The sequence below is a fragment of the Tympanuchus pallidicinctus genome, unplaced genomic scaffold (assembly GCF_026119805.1).
Source record: "Tympanuchus pallidicinctus isolate F22 unplaced genomic scaffold, pur_lepc_1.0 scaffold1, whole genome shotgun sequence".
In the NCBI taxonomy this organism is placed as follows: Eukaryota; Metazoa; Chordata; class Aves; order Galliformes; family Phasianidae; genus Tympanuchus; species Tympanuchus pallidicinctus.
In genome coordinates this window covers 105,330,903-105,352,077 of record NW_026294618.1, presented here as the reverse complement: position 1 = coordinate 105,352,077, position 21,175 = coordinate 105,330,903, and the positions used below count along the sequence as shown (strand labels likewise).

At 43.0% G+C, this 21,175-nt stretch overlaps 1 protein-coding gene across 1 annotated transcript in view; it reads right to left on the bottom strand.

Annotated features, from left to right (window-relative positions):
- Nucleotides 1-1,965: 1,965 nt before the first annotated feature.
- The window catches only part of KIZ (kizuna centrosomal protein), a 39,459-nt gene continuing 20,249 nt past the window's right edge, over nucleotides 1,966-21,175 (bottom strand). The window contains exons 8-11 of the mRNA XM_052701380.1: nucleotides 20,944-21,103; nucleotides 12,461-12,557; nucleotides 4,561-4,604; nucleotides 1,966-2,199 (exon numbers count right to left, since the gene is read on the bottom strand). Coding sequence (XP_052557340.1) covers nucleotides 2,096-2,199; nucleotides 4,561-4,604; nucleotides 12,461-12,557; nucleotides 20,944-21,103 — 405 coding nt within the window. The 3' untranslated portion in view covers nucleotides 1,966-2,095. The remainder of the gene's footprint in view (nucleotides 2,200-4,560; nucleotides 4,605-12,460; nucleotides 12,558-20,943; nucleotides 21,104-21,175) is intronic.

Genomic DNA, 21,175 nt, shown 5'->3' with positions numbered 1-21,175 from the left:
CATACCAGTGAGCTTACTTTCAGCAGATGAGCAGGGCCTCAGAAATGAATTACCACAGCTGAAGGATGGGCAGAACAAAGCACCGAGGGGCAACAAAGCAGGCACCGGCCTTAGCACGGTGGGGTTGTACGCTCATTGTGCTGCAAGTCTCCCAGATGACATTGAGACTGCAGATAACAAAGGAAAATAAGCTTCCAACATGGTACTAGAAGACTACAGAGAAGTTCCTAGAAATATCTTGTTGTCTACCAGGACCAGCAGCAGGACAGCATCAATGCTTCTGGTTGTGCTGCCACTGCAATGCAAAATTCATTTTCAAGCCCAATGGTCCAACGGGCAGGAAACTGTCACAGTGAAGGAGGACACCAAAGAGCTTCCCTTGTGCAGATGCACGCAGGATGAGAGTTGCTCTTCCTCTTGGCACAGAAACAGAGCAGCCACTCTGACCCAGGCAGCCCTATAATGCTGGGATCCTGTAGCTGCAGAGTCCAGCTGCCTCCCATTCCAACAACCCCGCTCACACACTCCATCCTTAGCAGCACTCACTTTCCAGTTGTTGGGATAATCAACACTGCACCACTGCCGGTGTCAGACTGGGAACCTGTAAGATGAAACAAGCCAACAGATAGCTATGCTAACCATTTCTTCTCATTTTCAAGCCTTCTTCAAAGCTCATTTCTGGCTACTCGTTCTTTTTATTAAATAGAATATTGTTACCATTTAAAAATCGTTTTTGATGGACTAGACCCAAAGATTTGTGGCTGTATTCAAAGATGCTGTACTGCTTTGCAGCAGGGTTTAATTGGGGTGCTGTTTTTTGCTTTTGAACTTATCATAATTATGAACAGATTTTTTTTAATGTGTCCCCTGGTTTCTCCCTTCGAAAGAAAATCTCATGTTTAATGAACTTAATTTTAGATAAAAGGAATTAAAAGAAGAAAATTAAAAATGCATGAAGCTCCTAGAGTCATCCAATTATTGTGATGTCCATACAGCAACACCAGCGTAGATTTTACAAAGCAACTAAAAGCAGAAAAATCACTGAGGATCACCACATGTAAATTCTGTTCTGTTCCAAAATATGCTGAATTAGAAATGTACATTTTATGCATTTCTTCTTCTTGATCTGTTGCAGAAGATGATAAAGATCAAACATGCCAGGCAGCCCTGAGTAGCATATCTATGCATACCCAGAATGCTTGCTTTCTTTTTTCCAAACCAGTCAGCTCTGTAGCCAAAATATTAGAAGACATATGAGAAGATGGTGGTTTTTTGCACTCCTACTGCAACAAAAGCAGCTGCCAAGCTGGGCAGTAGTAGTACTGCTACTAAGCATACTTGTGGCTTACACAGCTTCCAGAAAAACAGACTTTGGTGATGTGGCCATTAAGCACTGCAGCCCAACCACACTTCTCCTGAAGCACAAAAAGATACATTTGGATCATATACAACCAGGTACAGAAACGGACTTGACTCCCTTTTGGTCAGTGCCTCTTCTACAACTTGGTCTGAATCACAGAGAGAAATAAGCACACACAGCATGATGACATTGCTGCCCCAAGGACAGCAGCATCACCCAAGGCCACATTTCACTCTTACAGTAGCTGGCACCACTCTCACAGCAATTCTGTCAGGCTGGCAAGTTTTTGACCCAAGAGGTGTTATTTCTTGCTCACTGCTGACTGACACCTTGTTTGTGACAACCCATGCATCTCTGTCATGCAGGATTAGCCATTACACAGGTGCACCCCTTGCCTTGTATTTGGCACAGGGCAGGAGGTGCTTGCTGTGAGCAGGGACCTGCAGAAAATCAGCTCCAATCCCCGATAACAGAAAGAAATGGGGAAGTAGCCAGTGGGTCCCAGCTGCCTTCTGGAGAAAGCTGTACAACCACCATGGGGTAAGTGGACATCTGAGGACACACCTTCAGTTGGAAAAACAGAGTAAACACACATACAAGGAGGCTGTGTAGAATACCAAGCAATCTTTATTCTGTATTTAAATGCAAATATCAACCTATGAGGTGCACTTCTGCACATTCAAGTTGTGGAAGGTGATGCTGTTGATTTGCTTCCCAAAAGCAAGCGGTGGAACTTCAATCATAGAAGTCATCAAAGTCATCTGCTTCTGGGCTGTGAGTTTGTGGACGCAAAACATCCACAGCCTCAAAGCTGCTATCGTCAGATTCGCCCCAGAAAGCTGAGAGTGAAGGCAAAAAATAAAGGGAGAATTATAAAAATCTTCTCCACGCCCATGTGACAGCACAGGCGTTATTCTTTTCCAGCTCTTTTGAGGTATCTAGACACTGTGGTTTATGGAGGAGCTCGGGCTTAGGGTTGTTTTGAGGACCCCCAGCAGAGGTGTGCATTTCTGGCACTGTGCTGTCACCAAGTCGTGGTTTCCGAACTGAGCTGCTGTGGAGGAACAGTGAGCCATTTACAGGGCAGACTTCATTGTTCCTCAAGGTAGTTTGGCAGAATATTTCCACTCCAAGCAATTTACTTGACCATCTGCTGCCTGAATTACAGCTTTGTCTATTATGTTCCACTTTCTCCCTCTATTTGACCCTACAGTGAAGTCACGGGATAACCATGACATCACAGAGTTGGCATAAAAATGGCAATGATGTCACAAATGGAAAAAAAACCACCACTCTGTGACAGGACCACATACAGACAAAAAACGACTTCAAAGAACTGGATGGCTTTAACAAAAGGACCTGGTAATTAGCAAGCAATTTCACTGAAAAACAGAATCACATTTAAATTTGAAGTGCTCGAGAGATTCCTCGATATGTAAATTCCTTTGACCCATGGAAGGAGAGGGAAAAAAAAAAAGGCAGCAGACACACAGGGAAGTACACAGAGCTCTTCACAACGAAGGCCTGATGAGATGATTCAGGTGTGAAGGTTGCCAGCTCAGTCGTGCAACAACTGTTAATTTTTCTTTTTCCATTGATTAAAAAAAGAAAACCACAACAGAAAGCCACGCTTTTATCTCCAGAAAAAATAGTTGCTTCACCACAAAAGGGCCACTGAGGAGTGCTGCTGATCAGCAACAACACGGGGCTCTGCAGCAACAGCGTCTGAATGTTAAACTGCACCCACGACAGCAACAAGCATAGGCTGAGGGAGTCAGAGGAAACACAAGCACAGGTGGGAACAACATTCACAGGCACAAATTCCCTTCCTCTTTGGGTTCGTGGTTCCCCAGGGCAGCAAAGCACAGACATCCTACCCCACAGCTCCCCCTGCCCTGCTCTGGTGAAACCTCTCTGCAGGTTGTGTGCAGACACGTAACATCCTTCTCTCCCTCAGCCCACTGTAGGAAGCAGCCACAAGCTAGAACGTCAAGCCTACACTTACTTCCAGAGCTGCACTGCCTGGTCCTAAAGGTTTTCAGAGGGTCCTCGTTTCTCCAAAGTTATCAAAAGAAAGTTGATGTCCCAAATGAGGCAAAAGCCTCACAAATACAGATTCAGACGGCAGGAGAGAGGCAAACCGTCAAGCTTCATACAGAAATTTCAGCTCACATTCGACTGAAGCACTGTTCACTATTTTGTGCTTTTGATGGCACAAGCTATATAAATACCTTATCTACAAATGCAGCAGCTGCACTTTTCATCCTATATCCCCAGATCCCTGGACTGCAGGTCTGCCGTGAGCAGCAGAGTGGGGCAGGCTGCACCCTGTGCTCGTTCCCATGCTGAACGTGTGGGAGGAGAGCAAACGTGCCAAAGGGCTCCACAACACGCAGCTCCCCAGCAGAGAGCTAAGCAGGCTGGAGATGTGACAGAGGCCTTTCAAACGGCATCAAAGCACCCATGGTTAATGGTATCCTGAAATCAGCTCAGATTCCGTAACTGTGAAATAAGCTTGGTATCCCTCAGGGCTGTAATAGCTCCCGAGGCTGAGCTCCCAGCAAAAAACTCTCTGGTCCCAGTACTGCCTTCCTTCACAGAGTTACAGGTGAATTTGGACACCAGCATTTAAGGTAACTAGAAGTAAAATCAAATGTAGGAGAGAATGAAAACACACAGGGCCCAGAAACTGGTTTAAAAGAAAGCCTGCACAAGGAATAAAACTGTCTCAGACACACACGTGTACAGACACTGTTGTATGCCCACCTATGGTAACCACACAAACACACTGCTGCCCACCCACTCCTGCACTCAGTATTTCAAAGAGGGATAATGCCAGATTTTTCCTCTGCTAGGCTTGAAGAACATGGTTTAGCGGGGGAATATTGGTGGTAGGGGGACTGGATGATCTTGGAGGTCTTTTCCAACCTTGGTGATTCTATGATTCTATGATTCTCCTGCTCCTATTTGATTTAAATCACCAAGCACAAAGATCACTGCCCTTCCAAATCATGCACTGTGAAACATGTCCTCTCTGATCCACAATTTCCCATCAGTAACTATTTGCCTGTTCCTGTGCTGAGGTAGGGAAATTCCACGTTTCCTCCATCTCCTTAAAAATGCTGTATTTAGAGGCTTTCTGCCATTTCAATTTCCCTAAGACAGACAGGTTTTTAAGCAGTTTAACAGTTGGTTCTTACCTTTGGATTTTATAGCAGTTATCGCTCCCTTCCTGAATTCAGGCCTGCAAACAGGGAAAGATTGTAAATATTCAGCACAGTGTCACAAAACTAAAAGACATTCAATTGACTTTTTTTTTTTAGTAACTACTCGCTCCTTGGTCGCTGCTTTTCCCACTTGTATGTTTTACAAAAGGTGGAGAAATTATCATGCAACAAGGACACTGGTCCAGATGTTCAGGCAGCATGCTCTGGAAGCAGCACTGCTAGCACTGCTGATATACACCAGTAGTGAATTAAGGGGACAAAGCATCACAGCTTCATCTATCTTTCGCAGCCTTTCAGATATGCAAAGAAAGTAAAGAAAAAATCCAAACAAAAATAAAAGCACCCGCCACTGATGCTCACTGAACTTCCTTATTTCCCATCCTGCCAGTGCACTCCTCCAAGTCAGCTCCTGGGTTCCCATAGCATCACCCACGTCCCTATGTAAATGTGCAATCTTCCAGCTGCCTTTGATCTACCTTGATGTATATGCAGTTGCGATTCTGTTCTGTTAAATGACTGCTCTTGTGTCTAGAGCATCACAGGCCCTTTTGAATCTCTCAAACAAGCTGGAATCATTTTGATCTTTTGTGTGTAGCGTGTGTATTGTGTTGGTGCTGTGAAATAATCACATAGGGGCAATGATGTAGGAGAATTAACTGTTATATTAACAATCCCGCAATAAGCTCTAAAAATAAAGCTTCAGCTGATTTTAATAAGGAAGATCAAATAGGAGATATTTGTGACATTACTGTGTGAACTAGTCCAACATAAGCAAATGTCAAGCTGCAATTTGAAGCTGTCGCTACAGTCAGAACACAATCAGCTGTCAAAATTTCACACAATTTGCTGCGTTTCATTTAGAGACACGGCAGCTAACACATAATTACTTGAAGCGAGGAGTTAAAAATATTCTAACTACCATCAATGAAGGCATTTGTGAAGGAGATACAAGACGACAGATGATTCATTGCTCGTGTTACATCACCGTATTCAGTGAGATTTTGTGATTACAACTGGAAAGTTCAACTTAACGCAGGGGAGGTTTCATTACATTACAGCTACCTCTGTAACAGCAACTCCTCTTTTTAAGAGAAAAAAATGTTAGTTAGTTAGTTATATTCATTTCCTACAAGCTGTGAACGCCATTAGCCTCGATCTCCCTTCTCTAAAGAGATTCACAAATTCCCAGAAGTCGAACATTAAACACAGCTGAAGTTCAACTAAAATACCAAAAGAACATTTAGGCACTGGTAACAAAACAGCAGCACGAGTTAAGTACAAACAATTAGAAATATATCCTTTAAATATTTCACTCAAAAATGCGTTAGCCTTAAATAGTGCATCTGACAGTGCTCAGCACGCCATCCAAATCCCTCCTGGTTTTATTCAGTCAAACCCCACCCTACACTACACTCCAACTTCTGATTCAAATTCGCTCACTCCAAATGCTTGCTGAACACACTGCACAGGTCAGGTCCTCCAGGCTGAGGCCTTGAACAGCCAACCACGCTGAACTCCTGCTCATTGTGCTGAGATTTCCTGACCCTCGGCGCTCCCCAGGAGGTGCCCCACGGATCCCAGGCTCAGCCCACAGCTTGTGCTTAAGAGGAGGCAACTCCATCAGCCACATCGTTTTCCCCTGGGTGTAGAGTGAGAACCCACTTGTTGCTGAGCTGCAAATGGAGAGGTGACTTCCGTGGCAGACTGCACAAGAACCGTTTTGCCTTCAAGTATTTCATTAAAACAAGCTCACACAACTGACAGCTACTGTTTACACTGCCTACTGCTTCCTCTTCCACCATCGGGAAGGGAGGTGGAAAGGCTTTATCATGCAGCCTCAGAGTGACCCTCTGCTCCACTTGGTTCAGGCCACGATTGGACGTGTGAGGGCTGTTCAGGTGGATCCATAGCCCTGCTGGGCTGAGGACCACCATGCAATACCAGGACCACAGGATGAGCAGTGGAAGAGCACCCACAGCCCTGCACAACCCTGAGCACTTCCAACTGCTCCAGGGCCACCTGAAGGCCTCACTGAGAAGCTGTGGTGCAAGGACCACCACGGCCAAGAGGTGAGGCACCCTGGTCTAGTGGGTGGCAACTCTACCTACAGCAAAGGAGTTGGAGCTGGATGGCCTTTCTGGTCCCTTCCAATACAAGTCATTCTGTGATTCTAAGATTCTGAAGATCTGAAAACCTTCCCTCCTTCTCCCACCTTCCCATAAAGAAAACAGCCAGTGCTGACACAAGGGAGGGCAAAGACAGACGTTCACATTCTACCAAAAAGCCATCAGTGCGTCCCCTCTCCCAGGGGAAATTACCATGCCTAAGAACAGAATTCCCTACCAAAAACAGCCCAAAGGGGTATGAGAAAGGGCTTGTCAGAAGCTAGGTATCAGTGCCACAGATCAGGCAGAAAAGGAGATGCCAGGAAACGGTCTGGCATGGAAGCTGGTGGCACACAGAGAAATGCTAGAGGAGATGCAGAAAATGGTACCAGGAGAACAGAAATAGCAACTCTGTCAAATCGAGACTGGAAATACTGCAAGACAGCTTTGTCACAGGGAATAAAATTCTTGAATTATGTCTGAAGTGTTAGTCAAGATGCAGCAAAACCTTTACATTGCAAAACACCCATATTGAGAAGTCAGGAAATTCAATCGTGAAAGTTATCGTCTGCTACGCCGAGCGCACAATAACCACACAGACCTCCAAGGAGAAATTTCAGGGCTGTAAATGAAGTAAGGCCAGTTTCCCTGCCTTGACTAATCCCCTGTAGTGACCCTTCGATATCCATTTACACATTTGCTTCTTCCCTAAAATAATGCCAAACTCAACCCAGGCTCTAACAAAGGAAAATACCCAAACCGGTTTAACTTCAAAGGGCCTTTTAATCTCTCCTTTACTCCGCTGAAATAGGCTTTTTTGTGCTGAAGATTCTGCAACAATAAGAAATGAAAAAGCTCCAAGAAAATATTTTTTCCCTCCGTAAAGAAAATTAATATGAAGAGGAAAAAAAAATCTAGTAGAGCAAAAAGGCAAGTTAATAGATGTGGCATTGGGGAAAAAAAAAATCAAGAGAAAATGCTTACTCCAGTCAGGGTGTCTTTTTGCTTTAGCACTTGTTGAACTTCAGCGCTTCAGTGGCAAGAGAAACGAATGAAAAATAAATAAAAAGGACACCCAAATGCCTTAAGAGAAAGAAAAGGAAAAAAAAAGGAAAACCACACAGCCCACAGCCACTACTTAAACAGCAAAGGAAAAGAAACAACATCACCCAAGCATCAGGAAAAACAAAACAGTGTCAAGTTTGATCAGAAAGACAAACAAATTGAGGAGCGTGGGGGCTTCAGGAACACCGACACTACAGCTGATACTGCCACAGGTTTCAAGGCTGTGCGCCTCTTCTGCATGAAAGCAGTGCTGAGGCACCAGAAAACAAACCGAGTATTTATATTTCACAGGGCAGTGCTTCATAACCCTCACTGAAAGAAGCGATGCAGCTTCTCCCCAGTGACATGTGAGGATGCAAAGCTGCAGATTTATCTTTTAAAATCGTTTTCTGGAAACATCTAAAAGCCTTTTAGGAGTATCAAGCCAGGCTACTCGGTGCCGGTGCTTCTGATGTGACGTCTCAGCTCAGCGTGCCCCTGTGTGATAAATACGCTTTGCTGTGAGCTGCAGGACAACTCTGATGGCACTATCGTTTGCTGCTGATGGTTGACTAGAAATTGGGCATCACAGATTAGTTACAGAGTTGGGAATGCAGCAACAAATCTATTAAACATGCCATCATTTGCTGAGGAATGGAAACAATAACACTGAATTTAAGTAATTACGCTGCAAACATGATCACTCTTATTGTAGGATACAAAGATTGACATCAAGTTACATTTAAGATCGCCCCCTGCTTGTGTATCATGTTGAAGAAAAAAAATACATATTCCTGCTTAGAAAAACAGACCAAAATCCATCACAGTGCAAGGTCCTTGCTAACTCTTGATGACCACCCTGCAGCACGGCTGCTACAGCATCACTGTTTCTGTGGCTTTTAGGATTGGGACCAGCTGTGATAGCTACAGGACTTACAGAAAAACATCCCTGAGATACAGTCGACCTCTGTTAGAAGTGATTTGACAATTGAAGCTCTGTAGAAGGATACAACCATCAGGCACAGACTCACCTAAATACACATGGCTCTTAAGGTGCAGGACACTGGCTGCAGCACCCCACTCTGCCCCGTTCCCTTGCTTTCACTGCTCTCAATGGCTATTTCCTTGTCCTGCTTAATGCATACCTTGGAAAACCCTGACCCCAAAAACTTTAGGCTGGAGCTCTGACAAGAGATGCCAAACAAGTCCACAAAACGCCATAGAGATTTAAAATGATAGCAATAACATCAGGTACAAGATGCAATATGAATCGAGAGCTCCTAGTTCAGCAAAGTCTGAGTGCCCCCTGATGGCCAACGTGCTGCTTTGCACGGCAAGCCAAGCATCCCATTAGTTATTGCCAGTTGATTATTAAATATTTCCTTCGAGAATAATTAAGAGGATGAATTACAATCTGAAAACTTTTATTTACATCTCATTAAATCTGAGTTTGTTAGAGGCAGCTTTTGACTAAAAAACAGCCTCCGGGGACCGGGCTGGATTACTTCCAGAATGCAGATTAATCAAAGTTTAAAATACTTTAAACCGTGCTTACGTCCTGACAAATTACATTTTTCATTTGCTTCTCAGTCTGTAACGCTGCTTTAATCTTCAGATTATTTGGAAGCTAGACAGAGCAAACAAGTCACGAAGCAAAATAAACGGCTTGCATCTAAACCACAGAACGATCCCGAAAGCTAGTGACCTCCTCTGGCTGCAGCCACCGCTGCAGGGCCGCCCAATGCCACACACATCGCCTTCTGCCCGCTCTTTCGGGGAGACTCAGGCCTGACTTATGATACCTTCTCCCCCCGAGCGGTTCTATAACTTAACCTGCTCTTTCCTCTCGCAAAACCTTCACTCTTCTGGCTAAAGTTGCATCTACGAGCAGCTCGAGAAAGTAAATTAGTCCAGGGGGAAAAAAAAAAACCAAGGCAGTTTGATATCTGAGGCAGAAGCAGACAATATTTGTGGGAGAAGAGGAAGCTCTGGCATGCACCTCCGAACAAAAGGGAACAAGTGGTCTTTACTCAGAGAGCAGCTTCCTATTAAGACTCACTCCTTCGTACATTATGCCTTTCATCCCCACTCAACCACAAAATGATTTTGCTGTAGGAAATACAATGGCCGAAAAAGATTTACATTGAAAGAATCTTTAATAATAAACTGTTGCAGATCTGCCTACTTCCCCATGATTTATAATACAATAAACATCGGATTCTATTAAGTCTCATGCACTGAAGACATGCACTGAAAAACCGAATATGAAAGAGCTCAATTCTTCCCATCTCCAGTACCATAATAGTGAAATGAGCATGTATAAATGTGCTAAGAGTATCTCTTTGCATCTTTTATAGCTTGTGTGTATTAATCTGTAAAGCTTATTAAGAAAGTCATTGCTATGCAAAGCAGCACCCAATCTCTTTCTCTTGCTTTTCAACAGAGTGCAGTGTTTAGCCAATAGGACCGGTCCCCTGCCCCTCATTCTGCATTCATAACATGCAACATTTGCACAATGTATCTCTCAAAGGCTGCTGAATAGAAAGCCTTAATACTCATGTAAACAACTGCAAACCAATTACTTAATGAATCAGGCCCACACATAATGAGGTGCCAGACAAAGAGCTATAAATGCATTTTTGCGCCCAAGCCTCCGCTTTAAAGTAAAATCCCTCAGCTGTAGTTTGGGCTTAACTGGCACATCATAATTATTGTCTCCAGGACATCAGAGGAAGCCATTTTTTTTATTTAGGTCCAGCAGGGTCTTTTTCGAGGTCACTCATCAGCTCAGTGACAAAACAGCAAAGAAGAATTTATAAAAAGTACCACAGCAGTACTACACAGTTATGTTTATTCTCAAGTAGTGGGTTTCGAGACCACTTGTAAAAGCAATAAAGCACGAGAAGTGACTGCACTGAGTGGAGAGCTTACATGTGAGCGGCCAAGAAATTTCGCCGCGTCCTGACCGCAAAGCAGCACCCAGATGCTGCCACTGCTCTTCCTGCGCCGCTCCTGCCGTGCTGCTCTGTGCAGAGTCCACGTCAAGTGTCCAAAACAAGCAGTAGTCAGAAACTTCACCTTTAAAAAGGGAGCATTGCTTTCCTAGGCGTTTTGGATACGAACTTTGAGTCGCTGTAAGATTGGTTGCTTTGTTTTTTTTAAGGAGCACCATCAGTACCAGCGCACTCACTGCTCTCAGCGCTGGAAGGCATGAAGCTACAGGGCAGAGTGATGCTAAATCTATCACAAAGGAGAATTAAAAAGAGCACTAAAAAAAGGACATCATATAAATAGCATCTGAAAAACTACTAAAGATGCCAAACAGAACCTATTTTTTTAAATAGCCATCATCATTAATTATACATATCTTACGTGCTTATTTAGGTGCTTATGCACATATCTAGCTGCTTAACAGCAATCCTGTAAGCAAGTTCCCCGGGGCTCTGTCCTTCTCTGCCTGTTATCCTGGGCTTCTGTGAATGACTGAAATTTAGCATTTCAAAATTCACCTACAAGCAAAACCCTTAAACTTTCTAACATTAAGTACTATTCAGAAGCTTATCCTCAAGCAAACTAAGTTCCAGAAAATAGATTGAAAAATAAAGAGGAAAAAATAAATAAGAGTTGGAGTCACGAGAGCTAATCCCAAACAAACGCACAAACGTCCTTCATCAATATATGATTACAGCTTGCCTTTATTCACTGTATTGAAGAACTGCAGGAAGGTTGTGCTCTAATTCAGAAGACAGTACTTGCAAAATCAGAATAGCCGTCTGTGTCAAAACTGGCCTCATCAATAACAATACAAAGAAACTACAGAAAGATATCAATGCCTTATCAGCAGGACGAGTTAGAAATTTATCAGGATGCTTTAAAGTCTTTTCCTGAGTGCTATTAATGGCTGTCTTCAGCTGAGGAGCCACACAACAGCAGAGCCCACTTGCAAGGCTGTTCTAATAAGAGCAGATAAGAATCTAAAGCCAAGCCAATATTTCACGAGATGGCTGTGCTATATCCTATTTTCTGCTGCTGCTTGACCACTAATTTGATTGTTGCTGTTTGATTATCGTTACACGCCCATGAAGAACAGGGGGAATATCTAACACAACTGCTCAGGGACCCAAAGGAAAGCACTGCAGCATTAAAAAAGTGTTTGTTTTTTTTTTTGTTGTTTCTGTTTAAAATTAAATAGATAGCATCCTTTAGGTAACTACAAGGCCATCGATTAAACGCGTTCAGTGTGAAAGCAAGACAGACATGCTGTAAATATCCCAGTATCAAAAATAACAGGGGAAAAAACCACCAGTCTGCAGACTGTGAAAAGCATGATCCAGTTACAACTAGTTTACATCTCAGCTACACGGAGAAGAAACCCATCACTTTATTTCTTGAAGACTTTATGTTTTCTGTCTGCCCTTTTCCTGACAACTTCTATTGTCTGGCCTCTGAGTAGCCCTACTGAGAGCAGCTGTACACGCTAATTTGTGGTTCACTGAGATGTCAATTGAGTCTTAAAATGAGAAAACAACAGCTGCAAAACAATACTTGGCTTTGGTGCAAATATTTTCTAAGGTGTACCAGAGTTGAAGTTGTTTCATTAGATAAACATAAATACAAGCCTTAACCTCAGATCAAGTAAAAATCATCAGAGATTCAGTCACATTCTGCAGGCATTTCTCATTCCACTGAAACATTTCAAATGTTAAATCCTTTAATAACTTTACCTTGAGAGGTCACCGCTTCTTTCACTGGGTGAACTGCTTTCGGAGCACATTTCTTGCCTTTCTTTTGCTTCGGAACCATTATTTCCAACAACACAACCTGCAAAGTGAAAAACACAAAGTATAAATTTTCAAACATTAAATCTGAAGACATCACAGCTGTGCGTCACTTCAGTGATCTGATGATGGTTTCTCGTGAACTCAGAAACCTTTGTGTGTTTTGATCTGTTTTAGAACAAAAGAGCAAACACTGGGTTTAAGAACTGTACTGCATCACACATCAACTTTAAGCAAAACTTCAAGGATTTACTCTTTTTCTTCATTTTCTTTCTAATCCTCAAGTTCTAATTTACTCACCTTAATCAGGAGGAAGGGTTACTTTCATTCTCCTTCCCCTTAAATGCATTAGTACACATTAGCATCTCTGAACACTGTGATACATCAGTATTTTTAACCTTTCCTTTTCAAATACAGAGCTGCATTTGGGAGACACAAATCTTAGATTCTTCTATGACTCAACAGCCAACTTAACAATCAGCCATTCCCAAACCTTTCATCCACACTTTCCTTTACTTCTTCCCCATTCTGTGCATCTCATTTTCTATTCTGTACAGATTGATTTAAGAAAGTAAATAGATAAAATTCTTTCACTGGAATGACACAATTGCTCATGTTTGTGTTTGTTTCCATGGACTATGATGCTTAAGTACAAATCCCACTATACAAGGCTACTTTGCACTAGAAATTACAATTGGGACACCACAAGACTTCTATATACATGTATCTATATAGATGTGACTGAAAGTCTAAGCAAGCCTTGACCATGGAGGACTTCCAGGATGCAAGACTGGCTGTAGCTCAAAGCTGCAGACTGGGTGACGTAGGCATGCACTGAGAAACCACTCATCATAAAGGAACTAATATTTGTGCTTCTTTGCACATGACATCAGGAAAGTAAAAACTGTAATAAAAGAATTTAAGTCAGTGTAATCGGTTCAAAACTCCTAGAAATTGCTTTTTACTCCAACACTGCTCTTCAGGAGGACAATGTGGGCTACTACCAGAGTGGTTTCAGTACTACAGGGATCCCATCAGGCCTGCACCTCCCCTACATCAAATGGGAGCACAACCTACTTGTCCTTCACCTTTGAGACCCTCTGGAGCTTAGCTTTGCCCTATCTGTCAATTATAAAACAATACTGGGCTATCAATCCCCACTTCTGCCTTAGTTATGTCAGACTTACAGCCAATTAGTCAAACTGTTCCTCTCGAGCCTCTATGAATCTGCTTTTACACCCACATCAATGGGGAATCCTTCCAAGCCCTCACAAGCTCACCAACTCACCTTTAAAACTGAGCTTGGTATTTCGTCTGGGTTGCAATACCTATAAAGCATCCAAGGAGGTTTAAACACTCAGAGCACCGAGCTCTTGCCTCATCTCCACACCTCAACAACATGCCCACATTGTAAGGCAGTGGAAGAGACTGCCAAGTGGAAAGAAGTATTGCTTAATGATTTCCTTCAGCCAGTTCAAATGGTGAGAAAGCATGAGGGCCGCTCTGAAAATAATGCCTCTGATGTTATGATGTTGGTGGCACGGCAGTAGAGATTGAACCTTCCCACCAGTGCCCCATTGCATGTTGTTGCCGTGTGACAGATGGCAGCAGAGGGGCAGCCTGACAGAGCGGCATTCGGCATGGAAGAGCAGACGAAGCCAAGCTGTGTCACTGAATTCCACCATGCAGACAAAAAATGGCACGACTGAAATTCATCAACGCTTGCTAAACACTGATAGACCAAACAGTAGATGTGAGCACAGGGAGGTGATGGGTGGCGCATTTCAGCAGTGGTGACAGTGATGTGAAAGACAAGCCACGTTCTGGATGGCAGCATGCAGGCTGCTGCACATTACTGGCAAATATGCACCGCTAATGGCAGCGACTGCTGAAAAACTATGTTGTGTAGCCATGAATTTGCATTATCAAACAGTCTTGCTGCGCCCTTTGTAGCTTCCACATAAATAAATAGGAGGCATTACTTTCAGAACAATCAACATATTTTGGAGCTCCCCAGCTCCATGTTAAGCATGTGGCATTTTGTGTATTCACTCTACAGCTGGCCAGTGCCTACTGCACAGACACAACTGAAAAAGAATGATAAAACAGCCTTTAAGCTTAAACTGGGACGTTAATAATGAAAAGTAAGTTCTTAATCCAGCCGTTCGAGCAATACTGCAAAAGAAGGGAAGCTGCTTTGCCACAGATGACACAGCTCTCCTCACATCTTTTTCCCCCAGCGTATTCTTCCTTCCACTCAGAATTAGCAAAGGATCTGAGATAACACTATTAATTAAAAACACTCCACACTTTCCAACTTAGAATTAATTGTGCAGTCTGGATGGGTCAAAGCAGCTTTCATGTCAGCTTTTACAATTTTGTTCCAAACAAAATGGGTGTACTTTTCTTCATTAGCCACCAGTTCCAGGAAAAACTGCCGTGGTTGCATAATGAACCACTATTGTTTTGTTCTGCTGAACAGCTGAAATGATCTTTGACCCAGAACATACTGTAGCAGAGCAGAACCAGGAAGAAGATTTTTTCTCCATGCACTGCCCTATGGCCAAGGTTCCAGTGTTTATCAATGTACAGCCAAACATCTTTGTGACAAGAAAGCGATGCGATGTAACCTTCTGCAAAGAAACAGAAGGAAGCTCCTGGTTATGTACTCACAGCTTTCATACCTTGCTAACTGTGTTACCTGAGAAAAAAGCTCGTACTTTTTGGCCGTCAAAACCAACATCTCTGTTACACTTGGAGCCCTTAACTGCAGCAAAAGTCCCAGGAGAAGTGGAAAAAAAGTCATCTAGAGATATCAAGTGTTGTCATTACCAGCAATGCCCAAGAGCTTGACTTGGCATGCCCAGAAGTGAGAACGGTGCAAGCAATTCCCAGAGCTGCTGGATTTCCAGATGCGAGCTGGGGAAACGGGAAGTTTACTGCCAAGGCAGTTTGTGAGGAAACCTCAAATCTGTGACCTAAGCAAGTAAGCAAGCAGTAGGTGCTCTGTAGGGAGGGGAAGAAGGGCAACTGGAATGCCAATTAAAAGCTATCAACAGCAATTAGTAATTGTTTCCAATAACAATCAATAATCACATATGTAAACACGCGTAGCTGGAGAGCAAATGAAGCCAGTGCCTTTGCAAGCTCAACTCAGACGTGGATCTGCATCTCCCTCGTACACAAGTGAGTATTCCACAAAAGAGGAACTTTGCCTTTTCTGTGTACTTTTTGCAACAATAAAATAGTTAGCAGCTTGGGTATTTCAGCTGTCACTAGACTTCAAAGTTAATAATGCCTTGAAAGGAATATTATCAGGATCAGCTGAGCCTGCAAGCTGTGTAGTTTTAGTTACCTTGGCAATATTTATTGCATTCACATTCAGGAGTGCTGCTCGGTCCAGGCTACCACGCTGCTAGCTGTGGCACGAAAATAGGCAACTAACAATAGCTCCTGCCCAGAGGAACTTCAAATCTGAACAGCCTCCTCCACCACATTAACACTAATTACGGCACTTGCTGATCATCCACAAAGAGCCATCTGGGATTAAACACAGGATATCAGCTGCCTTGCCACTGCCAGAACACAAACAGCCACTGTGCGAACCTCTGCCTTGGGACTGGAGGCTTGAGTGATCCCTACACACAGCTTTCATACGTGCTGATTTCCCCTGCGATACAGCAGAAAACTTGCTTACAGGGAGAGGATAAAGGCTACCTGCAAATCTGATAGAAGGATGTGCTCTTCTGATAAAAGGAGGTGATAGGAGGATGAGCAAACAGATGAAAAAGATCTCCAAATTAAGAGCAGAACTCTGCAGTGGCCAGTAGCCAGGAGGTCAAATATCAACAAATATTGCCCCTGCTTTCCTTTGAAAAAAGAAAGCATAAAACACAGTCAGCATCACAATGTACCAATGCATGATGCTCCCCTCTCAAGAGGGTACACATCTGATGACCAGAGGGCTCATGGAATCCTGATGGAGCAAGCTGGCCCAGTGAGAGCACTTCTGATAGTTGCTGCCTCCGCTTGAAGACTGAACAAAGCTTTGCACTCAGAATTCACAACTGAAAGATGTCTTCCCCAAACTTACTCAAGTTGAGCAATGCAAAATATCACCTACTGGAGAACGTAATCCAAACTAATTTAAGCAAAACATAAATTGCACGCTGTGCTGAGGTACTTCTGTCAAATCAATGGTGATTAATCACGTATAGATGAACTTTTTTTCTTTTTTGGCAACAGCAGCTTGTAATAGATTGATATCAAATGAAGCAAAACGTTGGGTAGACTTAATAATGCTTTATTAGCACACTCCAAGTGGAAACTCAGGACCCTTTCAAGTCCAGCTCAAAGAAGGACCTCACTGGGAAAGATGTGCGGGCGTGGAAAAAGTGTTGGCAGGATTATTGGCTCATTAAAGGTGACCTAAAAAGGAAAACAGAATTGGTTTTGTGCCCTTTCATGTTTCCCTATGATATGTGAGAAGGACCTTTTTATTGTATTATACACGCACACGTTTTTAATACTATTATTATTCTTTAGAGGGTTTTTCCTCCTTAGGTCTACATTAGAGATTTTTCCACCTGGAGTGGAAATGGAACATGACATCAGTGAAAGCAAAGCCTGATGAGCAGAGAAGCAATGCCATTTTTATTCCAATACTTTACAGCTTTACTATCTATTTAAATCGAAGACATAAATGAAGGATAGGAAGAGAATCTATTTTTGTTGAAGATTTAACAAACCTACCCCTTCACTAAAACCTGCAGTTTCCTACTCGTGAGACATTTAAACTCTCATCTGCAAAACCAAAAATAATACATTTTATCATTTTTCATCTCCCATCATTTGCCTACCTGAGGAACAGGTAAAAGGCCAACCATTTCTTTTACGTGTCTTCCCGAGAGAAAAAAAGTAAGCATCCAACAGGAGAAGCAGAATGAGTCCATATACACTCCTCTACCCCCACGTAACTTCAGCAGCAGCGAGGTGACCATTAATAAAATGTGAGTGAGATCAACAGCATTTCTTAGGCTGAGAGGCACCTTGCACAATACAAAACTCTCTCTGAAGTCCCTTAGTACAACACGGCTCTGCAAGGTGAAGAAGGGGCTCTATGGAGGAAATCACCTTGAAGTATGAGCAGGATCAATCTTGTGCCCTGAGCTAACTGCAGGCTTGGAAAAAGAATAATTTTTTTTGCCACAAATAGGAGTATTTACAGAATGTTAAAATAAAGTATTTGGTTCCTTTTTTTTTTTTTCCCCTGCAACAGAAGAAAAAAGAATAAACCAGAACTATAGAAGCACCCGTCAATTCCCATTGGGAAAGGCTCTCATCTCTCACTTTGAAGTCCATCAAAACCTCAGTGCTTCCAATGCTTAAATCAAAACTTGCAGCCCTTAAGGGATACAGTAGGCACTGAAAAAAAAGAGTTTATATCCATTATGTATGGAAAATAATTGTATAACAAAATGGTTGTGTGTAGCAGTCCACCTAAAGACAAAAAAACAAACTACCTCACAGGTCACTGGAGCCCCAAAGGCAAGGCTGAACAGTTTCAGTGCTGCAGGGCTTGTAATGGTGAGCACAAGGCAGGGAGTGACAGGCAGGGAGAGCGAGGAGCCTGGAAAGAACAAGAAGCCTGGAGAAGATGATGGGCTGAAGATGAATCGCAGCTGAAAGGAGCAACTTTGCTTTCAAGTGAGATATGAAAAGCCTCACTCCCAGAGACGGCAGAACGCTGGCCAAAAAAGTAGCTCATAAAGCAGATTTGAGAAGAAAGCATTTTTAACTTAAGTTACCATTTGCAGCATTCAGGCTAGGAGGAGTTTCTCAGCATTTTTACAACTAGGAAATATCGGTACTTGCACGTCTATTCAGTGAGAAGCTCTGGGAGAGAATGTAGACTGATTCAGCTTTGGACCAGCTGCAGCCCAGTCCAAGAGCCAGGTTCCCAGGAGGAACTGCCAGTATGTAAAAGCTGCTGGGCTTCCTGGCTCAAAACAGCCATGCTACATCCTGAATCTGGCATGGGGAGAAGCAAGCCAGAAGCCTGGGCAGCTACGCACATCCAAATTGAAGCCTGTGTTCTCACTTAAAAAAAGAGATCTGCGCTGGCATTAGAGGAAGCCACCATTCCTCCCATCCTTCTTGCTGGTGATGTCTGCAGATGATGGACTTTAAATCACAATCCTCTTAAATTACAGACAAAGATCAGAACAATCCCAAACTCTGCCAAATCTTGGATGAATTTTCAAGTAAGTGTGCTTTATTTCAGGAGAACCATTTAAATGGCTTGTGCACTTTTAATTCACCTTAAAAAAAAAATAATCATCACAGCTCACGTTTTACAATTACACTGCCATGTGCAACTGGAGGACATTTTAAGCAGCAAGAAAAACGAAAGCATTCCACTCTCAAAGCCTCAGAGAAAAAAAAATATTCTAAGCTTTATGTGGCTAACATAGTAATATTATTGCCGCAGTATAATTCAGGGATACAAGAAGCACGTTTTTATATTTCAGCTGCAAATTAGGCTCAAAAAAGCTGCAGAGGAAAACCTCCATAGAGAAATGAATTGCCCTCCGAAAGACAGGCTATTTTTAAGTCGTAAAACAGCAGAGAGGCAACAGCGAGAGCTGTATAAACAGATGCCCTCGCACCTTTCTGTCGGAGTACACACCTGCATAAATAAACAGTTAGCCAAACATGCCCATTTATAACGGAACAGCCCACGACTTTGCAAAAATCAGGCAAAAGCAAATTGAGACTTATTGCAAAAAGCTCTGCCCGGAATACTAACGCGTTATTGATACTTCACAAGGCAAGGATCCTAAGCGAGCCCAACGCATCCGCTGCGGGGAGATCTGAACACGGCTTGATAAAACCTTACTGCTAAAAATTTGGTGTTATCAGGCAGCTTTTGTAACAGAGGCAAAAGCACAGCTTCCTGTCTAGCGGGATTTTTCCTCGCGCTTATTCTAATGATACACATTCAATTAGGAGAGAAAAGAAAAGAATCAAATCAGAAACATCTGTAGTTTGCCATATAATTACTGGATCTTCCCCACGGAGACTGACCTTCGTAACACCGACACGAGGACCTGAAAGGCTAAATGACGGGATATTCGCGCGGTTTAAATGTGTAACATGATTACAAGGAATTAAATAGGCACTGTTATTTTCCATCTTGGTTTACGTGAAGATGAGTGCGTACTTTCTGATCCCACGTTTAATCTCTGTGCTCGGTGTGTAGGAGCTGAATTTACTCACTATTAGCGGACCCGAGCCCCTAAAAACGCCGTGTTTTGATTATATAATAAAGTTGAATACCACATTTGAGGTTAATATGCAGCCATTACTTTTACCTGTAATAGGAATCTTTCCTACCACGCTTTCTTCCTGGCTCTCATCTTCACACCAGCTTGTGACTTCTGTATGTGAACACACCATAATGAAACCCATTTCAAAGTGGCTGCGATCAGACTGGTTTGTTTTCTTTTAAGCCCTACTCCCTTTAATTTCTCACTTTTGTTATCTCTTATTTATTGATCTAAACTATCCATTACCGTTCTTAAAAGAGGCGCCTACTGTGAACTTTACTCGAATGCGGAGCTGCTGCGTCTCTGTAGCTCCCAGAGAAAAGGAAAAGCTAACCAAATGTCTGAAATAATTTAAGACCCAATGGATTTCAGAAACAAACAGCCAACAGTAACTCTGCGATCTTGTCCAGCAGCCCGACAGCCGCGGCATAGATCATACCCACCGCTGAAAATTAGTTTAAATCAAAGTCTCAGTCTCCTCCGTGGATAAAAGTGGCGTGGATTTAGGGGGCCTAAATCAGTTTGTTTACATGTGCTGTGTGAAGAGCGCTGCAACCTAATTGCCTGTCTCTTCTGGACTTTGATGTGAGGGATGCTCTGAGAGCAGGCTGAGCAAGTTCCCGTGGCCAGTTACTACACAGCGCTGATACGTTACTTCCTTATCTGAAGAAATTAACTGGATTTTCACAAACATCCACCTTTTAAGAATGGCACTGCACACCTCTCTTACCACCAGCCCTTTCACTGTGGAAAATGTTCTGCATTCTGGCTTCACGAAAAGCAAAACAAACACAGCTAAGATATCACACCATTTCTAAACAGCAGGCATTTTCAAAATACACCTATGCGCATAGAACCCGCTTTAATAACTACCACAAGGCTTGATTTTCTATCTCAATTGAGAAAACTAGTCCCTATAGGTAGCACTCACATTAAGAAGTAACAAGAATGACCAAAAGGCAGAGAAGTTTAAGGCAATCACCAGAAGCTCATTACAAATATTAAGTCCCTGGCAGATTCTGATGGAAAACACACTTGTATCTCACAGCAGGGCACGGTGGCAGCTCAGAGCACACAGGCAGAGCTTTTAGCACTTGTTACCTTGCTTTCCCATGCTGTCGAGCCACGGAACATGTTTTGCCTGCTCCATTTCCCTGCCGTCATTTGGGATCGATGGCAAGCTGTAAGATGATTCATTACTCTGAACAGATGACCCATCTCCACGCTCTTCTGCAAGGACCTCTCTCAGCAGCGGTGGAGCCTGAAGCATTAAAAAATAAAAACAACCACAGCCCTATTATTCCGAGTCTCGAGAGGCAGCGGTTTCCAACGT